This window comes from Phycodurus eques, chromosome 14, assembly GCF_024500275.1.
Source record: "Phycodurus eques isolate BA_2022a chromosome 14, UOR_Pequ_1.1, whole genome shotgun sequence".
Lineage (NCBI taxonomy): Eukaryota > Metazoa > Chordata > Actinopteri > Syngnathiformes > Syngnathidae > Phycodurus > Phycodurus eques.
Window position 1 is genome coordinate 655975 of NC_084538.1, and position 13257 is coordinate 669231.

Genomic DNA, 13257 nt, shown 5'->3' on the forward strand with positions numbered 1-13257 from the left:
GACATGTGGACAGTTGTAGATGGGATTCGAACCAGTGACCCTTCGGTCACTGCACGACCTGCTCTACCTACTGAGCCACAGCCACCCTAAAATAAGTAAGTAATAAGTAGGTCTTTAATAAATAAAGAAGAAAGAGCTGCAAGACTGTGCTCGGTCCGCTGAAGATGACCCCTTCACCTGTCAATCCAATATTGACGTTGACGTTCGCTGTAGTCAACTACTGGCTGTATAACGTGTGCCACAAACATAACCGTTAACGTTCCTGTCTGTGCTAATTGGGGACTAACACACACAAGAACCCGGAGCAAAGCGCTGATGTTTTAAACGGCTTTGCCGCAGTAGAGTGAGCGGTTTAGCTCGCAGGCTAGCTCGTCAGCTTGCGGGTTAGCGAACACAATGACCAGTTAACGTTCCCTTAAGTGTCTCTGTTGTGTGAACCTACGCGCTGCACATGGAGCAAGGCTGTGGAGTACTGGACAGCGCCAACACCTGCAAAAGTGTGCCGGTCCGCCGGCCTTTCGTGAGCCCGCTAGCGGCTAATGACACGGCCGTCCAACACTGTCGGCTCACTGTGTGGTCTGCGCACCGGCTCACCGCAACAATGACAATTGATCGAGTCCAGAAAAACTCTCGTTTCCATTTTATTTATCGAACGATAAGTTGATATAGTAATTATCTTGACAGGACGAGCTGGGCGAGACCTTTTTCCACAAATAGTAAACGGCTGGATTCATGAATATAACCGACCACGGCAGTAAATGAGTTAAGTCAATCAACATGAACAAACAATAGGGTGATGGATGGGGAGGTCTTTTGCACTAATGTAATGTGTGTGTGGTGTTTCTATGTGATGTTGATATATGATTGCTTCTATTCATGTATGCAGCTGTCCCTTCCCTTCCGAGACAAATATGTCCTAAGGGAGATGAATAAAGAGAAACCTTGAACTTTTAATTTTTTTTTTTTGGAAACCTTGAACCTTGATATTGAGTGTCGTCTTCTTCGTCTTTTAAGAAGGGAAGCCACTTGAGCCAGCGGCATCCATTTCACCTCGGCCAGCGCCATCCAGTCCACCTAGGCTGGCGCCTTCCAGTCCACCTCAGTGCGTTTCAGAGGAGTCAAGGCCATCGAGACGTCTGACCATCCTCACCGAGTGTCGTTGGAAGTGCGACGAAGACCGTGATCACGTGCTGAAGACGCTGTGCGAGGCCATGGCCCAGGACCGACTGGACAAGGTCTTCTGGACTAGGAAGTACCAGATCAATCCCATCAGTCAGACGGTGGAGGACAACAGCACCATCCACTACAAAGTCCTCATCAGCAAACGAGATGAAGTTCAGCAGGTTGGTGTGGATCTCATGTTAACTGATGGGCATATCTGTCCGGCAATCTGTCCCATTAGTCGCGGATTTTCACTCATTGCGGGGGAGCCTGTGTGTGCGTGTGTGTGTGTGTGTGTGTGTGTGTGTGTGTGTGTGTGTGTGCATGTATATCGATCCATCCATCCAGTTTCTGAGCCGCTTCTCCTCACTAGGGTCGCGGGCGTGCTGGAGCCCATTCCAGCCATCATTGGGCAGGAGGCGGGGTACACCCTGAACTGGTTGCCAGCCAATCGCAGGGCACATACAAACAAACAACCAGTCGCAGTCACATTCACACCAATGACAATTTAGAGTCATCAGTTAACCTACCATGCATGTTTTTGAAATGTGGGAGGAAACCGGAGTGCCCGGAGAAAACCCACGCAGGCACGGGGAGAACATGCAAACTCCACACAGGCGAGGCTGGGGATTGAACCCTGTTCCTCAGAACTGTGAGGCAGACGCTCTAACCAGTCGTCCACCGTGTATGTATATGTATGTATGTGTGTGTATATATTTATATATTTTTATTTATTGATTTGACTTTATTGACTGTTTTGGAATATGTTTAGATCGTGTCATTTTGTTGCAGCTTTTTAGATTATTTTTTTGTCCAACTTGATTTTATCGGGACAGATTCTGTGATTTCTTGATTGAGCAGATCTGGAGATTATCATTCTTGGCTGTGATCAGTGAAAATTAACCAAAAATGGTGATTAGCCACAGATAATTCATGATTTAACAAGGGGGGGGGGGGGGGGGGGGGGTGTAATTACTTGTTCATACAGGGCCAGGCAACTTTGACTAGTTCTTTTTCCTTAATAAATGAAATCACCGTTTAAAAACACGATTTTAAGTTCACTTGTGTTGTCTGATATTGATATTTGTTTGATGATCATAAACATTAAAGTGGGGAATTTGAGAAGGGGGCCAATAATATTTCACAGCACTCTAAATAATATAATCACTGCTCTTCCCCTGCAGGATATGAATTATGAAATATGTCAGTCTATATCATATAAGACTTATGTTATAACTTGGGCTTTCATTTAGGAGATTTAGTTAAGAGATTTAGACCAGTGTTTTCCAACCTTTGTTGAGCCAAGGCACCAATTTTACATTTGAAAAACCTCAAAGTAAAACACCAAACAAAATTATCATAAAATGTATCAGTTGTTGAAGTGAACACAAAGCTGATGTATGTGCAGAAATCCATAACCCTTCCTGTTGTATGAATGGCAACAGGTAGAAACACAGCTTTAGTGTACCTTTTGTCATCCAATGGACGAGCATTAATTTAATTGCTCTGCCTGTCACTATATGCCACTGACATAGCTAGAACAGCAAATATATATTTCTGATTTATAAAAAAAATACAAAAATAAAAATGAATAATAATGCTGTGAAGATATACTTTCAGTATATTTTTTAAAAGTAAATGTAAAAAAAAAAAGTGTACAAGAATAATTGGTTTTTCTAAAAGTCAACGTGTACTAAACCGACCCGAAAATCGTGACCACAAAACTGAGATACGACCCGTACCGTGGATTTTGTGAACCGTTCCTCATTAGTATTTCCCTCCCACGCATCTATTACTGTCAGGTCAGACTAACCGTTTGAACAAATATGACAAAAAGGGATTTCTTTTGGAAATTGCAATGTCCCCTTGGAATTAACCTTCAAGTTTCAAGCAAGTACCAAGTTAGTGAGGCAAAAATCTAACGGGTCAAGTGGGGGTCCCCACCAAATCTCAAGCAAGTCAAGTCATTACTTGGGTTAAGCAAGTCACAAGTTAAGTCTTACCGTACATTCTTGCTCAGTCACATTATCCACTTTGCACTCAGTATCTGTATCAGTCAATTTTTTTTAATTGATGAAAAAAGTGTTTAAAAGATTTTGTACTCCTTTGTCCTCTCAATTAAACACATAACCCACATAAAGCTTCGTTCATGTTTGACCACCTGTAAATTGTCAAGGTCATGCACCTTGTCTGTCTTCTCTTGTCTGTGCGTTTTCATAGTGATGGATGAAGTCAGATGTCATGGTTGTTGTCTCTTGAGTTGCACACCTTGCAAGTGTAATGGATGCCAGTTAGCTTGGCGTAAGCTAGTCAAGCTCACCGACGCCAAGCTGGTGGGTTGGGACTTGGGAGCCTGGGCTAGCCTACTCAACTAGGGTGCTCAACTTTCAAGCAAGGGGACGTTTGCGCGAGTTCGAGCCCAGGGCTGGACTGTGCAGGATGGCCGCCATTAGACAACAACAAAAAACATAATCCTTGCATTCAAATGTAATCATCTCCCTGCATTTCAGTCTGCCTTTGGTGGCTTTTGGCCACTTCATCATCAAAATCGTCACTCTCCGATTCAGACTCTCCCGCTGTCGCTATTCCCACATTCCTACAACTGTTTCCTTCCCTTTCCTGGCGTAGCAACCCGTTTTGATTGGTTGATGCGCATTTTTCCGCCAATAGGAAAGGGTTACCACAGTTTCAACTTTTTTCTTTTTTTTTTGCTTGCAAGCACTTCCTGCTTGCGAGCGCTTTCCTTAAATTCTCCCAACTAAGGTAACAATAACCGGGGAGAATTGCAGCGTAATTATTTAATTCTGGTGTTACTTGGCCTGTGAACACAATTTTAAAAAACTGGTATGTATCCATCCATCCATTTTCCGAGCCCCTTCTCCTCACTAGGGTTGCGGTCGTGCGGGATCCTATCCCAACTATCATCGGGCGGGAGGCGGCTACACCCTGAACGGGTTGCCAGCCAATCGCAGGGCACATACAAACAAACAACCATTCGCACTCACGGGCAATTTAGAGTCGTCAATATACTGTAGTTTAAAGTCCGCACTTTCAACAAAAGTTGTCTTGTTGCGATGTCATCACAAAGCAGTCATGTGATCTGTACGCGCAGGTGCGTCAATTGACTCCAGAGGGTTAAGACTGACTCGAGTCCTCCAACTCAGCTGTCACGACCTAAAAAAAAAAAAAAAAAACTTTTCTCGTGCCTCCTCAGGACAATCACACAATGCAGGAGGTAGAGCCTGTGGAAGCCTGGCAACGTGAGGTCACGGAGGAGGACTTTGTGGAGGACTGGCCTCAAGAGCTTAACCAACGTAACACGGAAGAGGAGTCGGGGGCCTCGCATGAACAGGTGCATGCTGGGAGTGAGCAGACGGACAAGAGGCAGAGCAGCGTCCAGATGGGTCTGCCCTTCCTCAGTGGAGTTTCCACCGCCGGCTTCCTGTCGGCCGGCAAAAAGCTGCCAGGTGGCGGGAACTCCATCCAGGTGAGCCCCCTGCCACTCCACCTTGTATCCCCCCTTCCAGACTACATCCAAAGTGATCAGTGTCAAGGTTTGTCAAATTGAGGCAGAAGTATTCTTCTGATCATTCGCCCATATTGTCTTAAAAAACGCAAGAAAGCAGTTTTTTTTAAACATTTAAAGTAAAGTGTTATTTATTTTTTTTAAATGGGCTACCTAATATTTTTTGCATTTTGTTTCTGTTGCTGATATGGTGTTGCTGTCATCCAATGACGTTTTTAGGCAGAGGTGTCCAAACTACTTTTTTTGTGACCCAAGGCATGTACTAAAAATAACATTAAACACGGCCCGCAACCTTAAGCATAGAAAAATATATACCGTAATTTCTCGGGTATAATACGCTCTCGAGTATAATGCACACCCCCGAAATTGACTCCAAAAATCTGGAAAACGTATGTTTGCTTAACAGCAAATGCAGTTTTCACAGGTGAAAGCCAAAGCCAAAACCAAGCACTATCTATTATTTAAGCAATCAATCCAAAAGGCAACACCTGAGCAACTAGAAACACGTTCCAATACCTTTGCTCACTTGAGAAGTGGGTGGCTTCAAACAAAAGGTGCTCTGTCCTGAGTTGTTGAACACATCAGAATCAGAATCATCTTTATTTGCCAAGTATGTCCAAAAACACACAAGGAATTTGTCTCCGGTACTTGGAGCCGCTCTAGTACGACAACAGACTGTCAATTGACAGAACACTTTGGAGACAGAAAGACATTGTCAAAAAAAACCCCCCAAAAAAACAGTCACTGAGCAGTAAAGGGTTGCTCGTTATCTGGTAATGCCGGTACATTTTTATTTTTGTATTTTTTTGGGACAATTGTGCAAAAAGAAGAGTCCTCTAGCACTTAGAGCAGTTCGAATGACTAATATTGCAATAGTCCGGCGCAATGACCATTGTGCAAAGGGCGCCGAGACTTCAAGGAGTGGATGCGGTTTAAAGTGACGAGTAGTGCGATACATCTAGATGTAAATACCATGAAATAAAATCTGCAATTCTGAACTTTTGTCTCATATTCATCTTTTGATCTACAACAAAAATAAAGGAATGGACCTTGCCGTTCCAATACTTTTGGAGGGGACTGTTTATGGTATTAGGGGACTCACTGACTTAAAATAGAATTTTAACAACTGTAGAACGGCACTAGGCACGTTGTAAAATTTTCTGATGAGCCGCCATGTCTATAATATGTCGTCATTGTTGACGTCATCGTGGCGGCCTGCTGTCAGAGGAATTCCCAGCATGCCTAGTGGGCTTTACACGATCAGGATTTTTGGGACCAATCAGCGAGTTTAGAAAAAACGATCACCGAGCCGATCACAAAATGGAGAAATGTGTCTATTTAAATGTCTTATTCATTTACTTTATATACTTGTGTACTGTATACTGAGTATCTTCAAAAATATTCTCTATTCAGGTCATGTATTCTAATCAGTCAGGTCAAACCAACATTACAACATGACAGAAATAATGGGGGCTAACGTCCTGTAATTAAATTACTTTTTTGTAATTACTATTATTATTATTGTATAGTAAAATTACTTCATGCACACCAAAACTTTAGAGCATGATTCAACATAACGCTGGCATGTTTACGTACAACCATTAGTGCAAATTATTCTGAAGTTAAACACTTTATTTGAACATGTAATTATTTTTATTTACTTGCTCTTATTTTGAAATTCACAGCCCTACTTTTATTTAGTAAATAAGAAAACACACATTTGTGGTCTTATGTTTGATTACCAGGCAGAATTTGTAAAAAATATTTAAAGAAAACATGGAAGGACCAGGCGAAACACATTTCATTTTATTTTAATGGGATTCAAATTAAACTCTCAAGCATTTCAGAAGAGCATTATCATTAAACAAAACCTATCTAAAAAGAAATTAGTGATGGTTGTTGTTCAGTCATCAGTCATATTTATTAAAAAAAAAAAAAATTCACATTTTCCCTGGGTATGTAAACTTATGAGCACTACTGTAGACATATGCAGTCATACATATCATATTGGAATGAAAGTGTAGGCTACACCTTTTTCATAACCTCTAGATGGCGGCATACATTTATAAAACGGGAAAGTTTTTTTCATTTCCCCCTATACCTATGTATAATGCGCACTATTGACTTGAAAATTTGGGGGCTGGGGGTGCACATTATACACGAGACTACGGTAAATGTCTTTTGCGGAGCCGATCAATGATCGCGGAATTATGACATTAAAGCCGATCGGCATAAAATGCAAATTATCGTCCTATGCCGATCAGATCGGTGTCAAGTCTAGAGCCTAGCGCCATTGTATAGTTGTTAAAATGCAGCGCTGGTTAAATAATAACAGTTGCTATGATGTCAGAGGTCTTAGAGCCAGTGGTGAAGTAACCAATAAGCCGAGTGATTGATCAGCTGTCTCGTGTGTCCAGGTGAACGGGAAAATGTATCCTTTGGCCAAGATCCAGTTGGGCGAGATGGGGGCGCTCCATCCTGCCAACCGTCTGGCGGCGTACCTGACGGGCCGCGTGGCGGCCACCAGGAAGCAAAGGGCTCTTCCAGCCTTACCCCAGCCCCAACGGATGTCTTCGCCCTTCTCCGTGCTGACTTGCCCAACCGCCACCTCCACATCAACTGCCACCTCCACGCCAACCGCCACCGCAATAGCACCAGTCACCTCCACATCAACCACCACCTCCACCTCACGGGCACCAACCACCACCTGCACGCCAACCGCCGCCTCCACGCCAACCGCCACCTCAATAACACCGACCACCTCCACATCAACAACCACCTCAACGGGACCAACCACCTTCACACCACCCGCCGCCTCCATGGCACCAGCCACCTCCATATCAACCACCACCTCCACGTCAACTGCCACCTCCCAGTCAACCACCAACTTCACGTCAACCGTCACCTCCACAGCAACCGCCACCTTCATGTCAGCCACCACCTCCACGGCAAACGCCACTTTCAAGTCACTCCCCACCTGCACGTCAACCTTCACGTCAACCGTCACCTCCTCAGCAACTGCCACCTCCAAGTCACCTGCCACCTCCACAGCAACCGCCACCTCCAAGACAACTGGCACCTCCACACCCGGCCCCGCCGTCACTTACATCTTCGTCCCACCGCCACCATCAGGTGAGCTTTGTACAAAGCTTGATGATGTCAGATACTGTCACTATATATTTCTTATATGTATATAGTTCACTAAGAAGTCCACTCAAAATCCCTATAAAGTGGTTAGGTAGTAGGGAATGATCGAATGATTACGACCGCAGCGACTGCGTTCAGAATCATTTATTCACATCCAAGTGAGGGGGTGACTAATCCGGTATATGCGCAAAATACTTTGGCATTCGGCAAACCAGGTCAGAGTACTTCCTTCTCGCTCAGCTGAATGAAAAAGCACCCGTAGGAACTTTGAACAATTTTTTTTTTTTTTTTAAACACAAGACGCCATCATGTGCACGGTGGGCGACTGGTTATCACATCTGCCTCACAGTTCTGAGGACCTGGGTTCAAATCCAGCTTCGACTGTGGGGAGTTTCATTATTGGATGTTTTATGTAGATTTTTTTGAAAGAAAACTATACTCAAATCAGCCGGCATGGTGGACGACTGGTTAGCACATCTGTCTCACAGTTCTGAGGACCCGGGTTCAAATCTGGCTTCGCCTGTGTGGAGTTTGCATGTTCTCCCCGTGCCTGCGTGGGTGTTCTCCGGGTACTCCGGTTTCCTCTCACATTCCAAAACCATGCGTGGTAGGTTGATTGAAGACTTTAAATAGCCCGTAGGTGTGAATGTGAGTGTGAATGCTTCTTTGTTTATATGTTCCCCGCGATTGGCCGGCGACCAGTTCAGGGTGTACCCAGCCTCTCGCCCGAAGATAGTTGGGATAGGCTCCAGCATACTCGCAACCCTAGTGAAGATAAGCGGTGTAGAATATGGATGGATGTACGTACTCAAATCAGCTTTAGAATACTTCTGTAACACCAAAATGTGGAAAAGGGGAAGGGGTGTGAATACTTTCTGTTGGCACTGTATCTCCCACTGATAATGCCGTCCTTCCATCCATTCCAAAGAAACTCAATAATTCTGCCTCCAACAAACAGCCTGGCCTCCTTGACCATCAAGCAACTCCACAACCACTTTACCACTGAACCGAATATCAATGAGGGAGTTTCCACCCAATGACTCTGGTGGAGTGACAATGGCCCCCCGGTCAGGCATCTTAACGGCTCTCCCCCTTTTTGCATTCCAAAAGAATGCTTCCATACGCTGCGTGGGGCGTGCCTCTAAGTTGGAACCTGAATAGTTGATTTTCCACACAAACGCTGGCCAGTGTATCCTAACTTAGCCTTGTCGCATGAACTGATGAAGCCTGCTCGCATTAGAGGCGAAACGTCTTCCAAGACAAACAGAACAGTCCAGTTGCGATCGGTTCAATGCCTTGAGAATGAAATGACCTGGGTGAATAAGAATATTCACGGGCACGAGATGGTGAAAGAGTTTAATGCTATATCTCAACAATTCAGTTTTAAATTGTTCTCATTCTTTGCACGTTTTCAGCACTTCTCTTCAAGCATATTTAATATCTTTAGAAACCAATCACGAAAATGACTTTCCAGGGTCCTCAATGGTTCCACTTCCGCGCCCCCGCATCACGATTCCAGGCCCACCGCGCCACCAGGTGCCCACCAGCTCTGCCGTCAGGATGATTCTGCGGCAGGTGCAAAGCACAACAGGCGTTCGCTACTACCGCAGACCGGACGGCAAACTGGTGCAACTGATCCCCGTCAGCCAGCTGAGAGCAACCACCCCCGCCAAGGCCGGTGAGTCTTTCGAAAGGAAATTAGGGTTCTAACCGAACACTCGATGTTACCAGCAGCCAATCAGAGCTCAAGAGAATGAAAACCCTTTATGGGTACCCAGAATTTGTTTCGGAACATTTTAATCAATATTGAATTGAATCAAATTGCAATCCTAAAGAATCTAGAGCAAATCGATATCGAATCGCAACCTAACGAATCGAATCGTTTGGTTCTCAATTGGCCTATACAAGTACATCTCAATTAATTTGACTATATTCATACCTAAATAAATGGTGCAACAGAAGCCTGCAGATGACTATAGATGTGATTTATTAGTTGAAAAATGGAATGGTGACATAGACTGAAGCCTCAGACAGTTCCACTACTTCAAATTGGAAAACAACCTGTAAGGCTGACGAGATCAGAGATGCACACGTGAGTAATTGCACACGACGCACTAACCCTGCCATAAATGAACCGCGATATAGCGGAGATGACAAAAGATGAACCGCGGTATAGCAGGAATTTACTGTAATGGAACGTCACCTTGTTGTGTCTTCAGGTTCCAAGAAGCCGTCCGTCCTCACGGCTTCTTCTCTCGCGGCTCCTGCCAGCAGCATCGCCGGTCCAATGCTGCCAAGCTCTGCCTCCAGCCTCTCTGGCTTCAAGTCTTTCACAGTGAACCGCGTCTCTGTCCCAGTCCGCCCGGATTCTACATCCCTGGGTCAGAACACCACCACCCACAGAATTATTTCCACCACGTCCGCAAAAAATCCCGTCCCCGGCCAGGTGACCGCCCCGGACCTCGTCATCTCGGAAGTCCGCAGCGTGCAACCGGAGAACAAACCTGTGACCCTACTGAACGTTCCGAAAGATGCAACCACGCGGCTCTCCGGTGGGACTCCTATGGAGTCAGAAGTCACAACCGCACCACCTCCTTTGTCCACGTCACCGGAGCCCGCCATGGACCTTGCGGACCTGGATGTGGTCTGTATTGTGGACGACGTGGGCATCCAGGAGCCCAAGCACATCATTGAGGAGATCAACCTGGTGGACTCGTCCAGCGACGAGACGGATCACTCGTCCGACTTTACGGACGAGTCCAGCGGCCAAGAGAAAGGCCACTGCTCCGTGGACAATGTAAGAAACCTTTTCAACAGTATTTCCTAACCTTATGTTAAGCAAGTATTGCACGTTAGAAAAATCTCACAGCACACCACCAAGTAAAATGTCACAAAAAGTAGCAACACTAAATTATTAACTTGCTAGCTACCAGGTGCTTTCAAAGCAGGCTTCTCCATATTGCCAGCGATTTTAGAGCATTTTCACAGATCTGTTGAGACATAATACTGTATGTTCTGTGAAAATATAGGCCGCTAACTTACCAAAAGAAAGAGTGGACTATTTTCTTTCACCAGGATTTTTTGTTTTGTTTCTGCCATTTTCCATTCTTTAGTAATTGGCAAGAGAACGTGGTTTCTGCCCAAAAAGCGGGAAAAAATAGCTTTTTGTTACTTTGACACTCATATACACATACACAGCAGCTGAAATAAGTATTTAACACGTCACCATTTTTCTCATTAATGATATTTCTAAAGGTGCTATTGACCTGAAAATTTCACCAGATGTTGGGAATAACCCAAGTAATCCTTACATACAGAGAAAGTAGAACAAATAATCTCAGAAATTACTCGTGTATAATGTGCATTTTTTTCTCCCAAAAATTGTCAAAAGTCAATAGGGCGCATTATACATAGGTATAGGGGCAAATGGAAAAAACGTTCACATTTTATAAATGTATGTCGCCATCTAGTGGTTATGAAAAAGCTGTACACTTTAATTCCAAAATGCCACCGCCACCTACTGGTTATAAAAAAGTGTACCCTACACTTTCATTCCAATATGATAGGGGTACGACCGTATGACTGCATATATGTACAGGTATGCTCATATGTTTAAATACCATGGCAGAATTTGTGAAATATTGTTGTTGTTGTTTTTTAATATGACTGATGGGTGAACAACAACCATCATTAATTTCTTTATGGCTATGTTTTGTTTAATGATAATGCTTTTCTGAAATGCTTGACCGTTTAATTCGAATACCATTATAATAACATTAAATGTGTTTCGCCTGGTCCTTCATGTTTTCTTTAAAGAATTGTACCCATCTTACAAATTCTGCCTGGGGAATCAAACCTATGAGCACAACTGTGTTTTCTAATTTACTAAATAAAAGTAGGGGTGTTAAATTCAAAATAAGAGCAAGTAAAAAGGATGACGTGTTCAAATAAATTGCTAAACTTCAGAATAATTCTTTGAAAAAAACTAACAAAATACAGATACTTCATGTTTTGGTCCTGTGGGTAGAAGCAAAATCATGCATTGTAAAAATGCACTATACATAGGTAGAAGGGTTTTCCAGAATTTTGAGGTCAACTTTGGGGGTGCGTATTATACATGGGTGCGCATTATACACGGGAAATCACGGTAAGTTGTTTGTAATAATGTGAAATGACAGCGGGAAAAAATATTGAACACGCCAACTGGTATTTATTTAATACTTTGTACAAAAGCCTTTGTTTGCAATGACAGCTTCAAGACTCCCCTTTACCAGTACCATTTTCTGAAAAGCAGCCCCACACAATCATGTTCCTACCTCGGAACTTCACTGTTGGTATGGTGTTTTTAGAGTGATGTGCAGTGCCATTTCTCCTCCAAACGTGGTGTGCATTATGGCTTCCAAAGAGTTAGATTTTGCTCTCATCCGACCAGACTATATTCTTCCAGTATTTAACTGGCTTGTCCAAATGTTGTTCAGCAAACTTTAAACGATCTTTGACATGCTTTTTTTTTTCCAGCAATGGAGTCTTGCGTGGTGAGCGTGCATACGGGCCATGGAGGCGGAGTACCGTATGTTCACGACCATAGGGCGCACCATATTAAAAGGTGCAGTCTCAGTTAAGGGGTCTATTTCTGTTTTTAACACATACATAAGGCGCACCGTATTATTGGGCGCAGGCATGGTAAAACATACGCTAGATTAGAACATACGGTAGCATGCATGCACGCTGAAACAATGTTTTTAAAAAGACAGTGGGAGCAAAACTGAGTTTGGTTGTACTTTATTGAAGTATTTGTACTCACGTTATTTTTTGATCAATCCTCATCCACAAATCCATCAAAGTCCTCATCTTCTGTATCCGAAATGAACAGCTGGGCAAGTTCTCAATCAAACACACCAGGTCAGTCTCGTTGCCGTGCGGCTCCTCAGAGATGATGCCGGCTTTTACGAAAGCTCGAACAACAGTGCAAGCGGACACGTTAGCCCAAGCAGCCACAATCCATTCACAAATTGTGGCGTAACTGGCCCGGCGCTGCCTCCTCGTCTTAGTAAAGCTGTGTTTCGCCATCTGTCATCCATTGCTTCCACACCGCTCGCAACTTCACTTTGAACGCCCTGTTTACACGGATGTCCAGCGGTTGGAGTTCCTTAGTCATCCAGGCTGTTCTTTGCTCATTAATCCATTGCTCGAGTTGGTCTTCTTCTTTTCGGTTAGATGCAAATCATCGTCTTGTTTCCGCGTTTTGTTTTTCTTTTTTTTCCCGCAGAAACTCACCTTCATCTTCTTGGCTTGGCGAAGCTCGTTTTCCTGCTTCCTCCACTTGCGAACCATGGATTTGTTGATCTTGAATTCTCTCGTGGCTGCTCGATTCCCATGTTCCTCCGCGTAACTGATAGCTTGCAGTTTAAACTGTGCTTCAT

At 44.0% G+C, this 13257-nt stretch overlaps 1 protein-coding gene across 6 annotated transcripts in view; it reads left to right on the plus strand.

Moving 5' to 3' along the window:
• mgaa (MAX dimerization protein MGA a) overlaps positions 1-13257 on the plus strand; it is a 44183-nt gene that overhangs the window by 19772 nt on the left and 11154 nt on the right. For 5 of the 6 annotated variants that reach the window (XM_061696248.1, XM_061696249.1, XM_061696247.1 and 2 more), the window contains 5 exons: positions 1015-1343; positions 4376-4648; positions 7105-7819; positions 9309-9512; positions 10054-10631. In XM_061696248.1, the coding sequence (XP_061552232.1) occupies positions 1015-1343; positions 4376-4648; positions 7105-7819; positions 9309-9512; positions 10054-10631 (2099 nt within the window). The remainder of the gene's footprint in view (positions 1-1014; positions 1344-4375; positions 4649-7104; positions 7820-9308; positions 9513-10053; positions 10632-13257) is intronic. The other variant, XM_061696250.1, reaches the window with a different exon arrangement.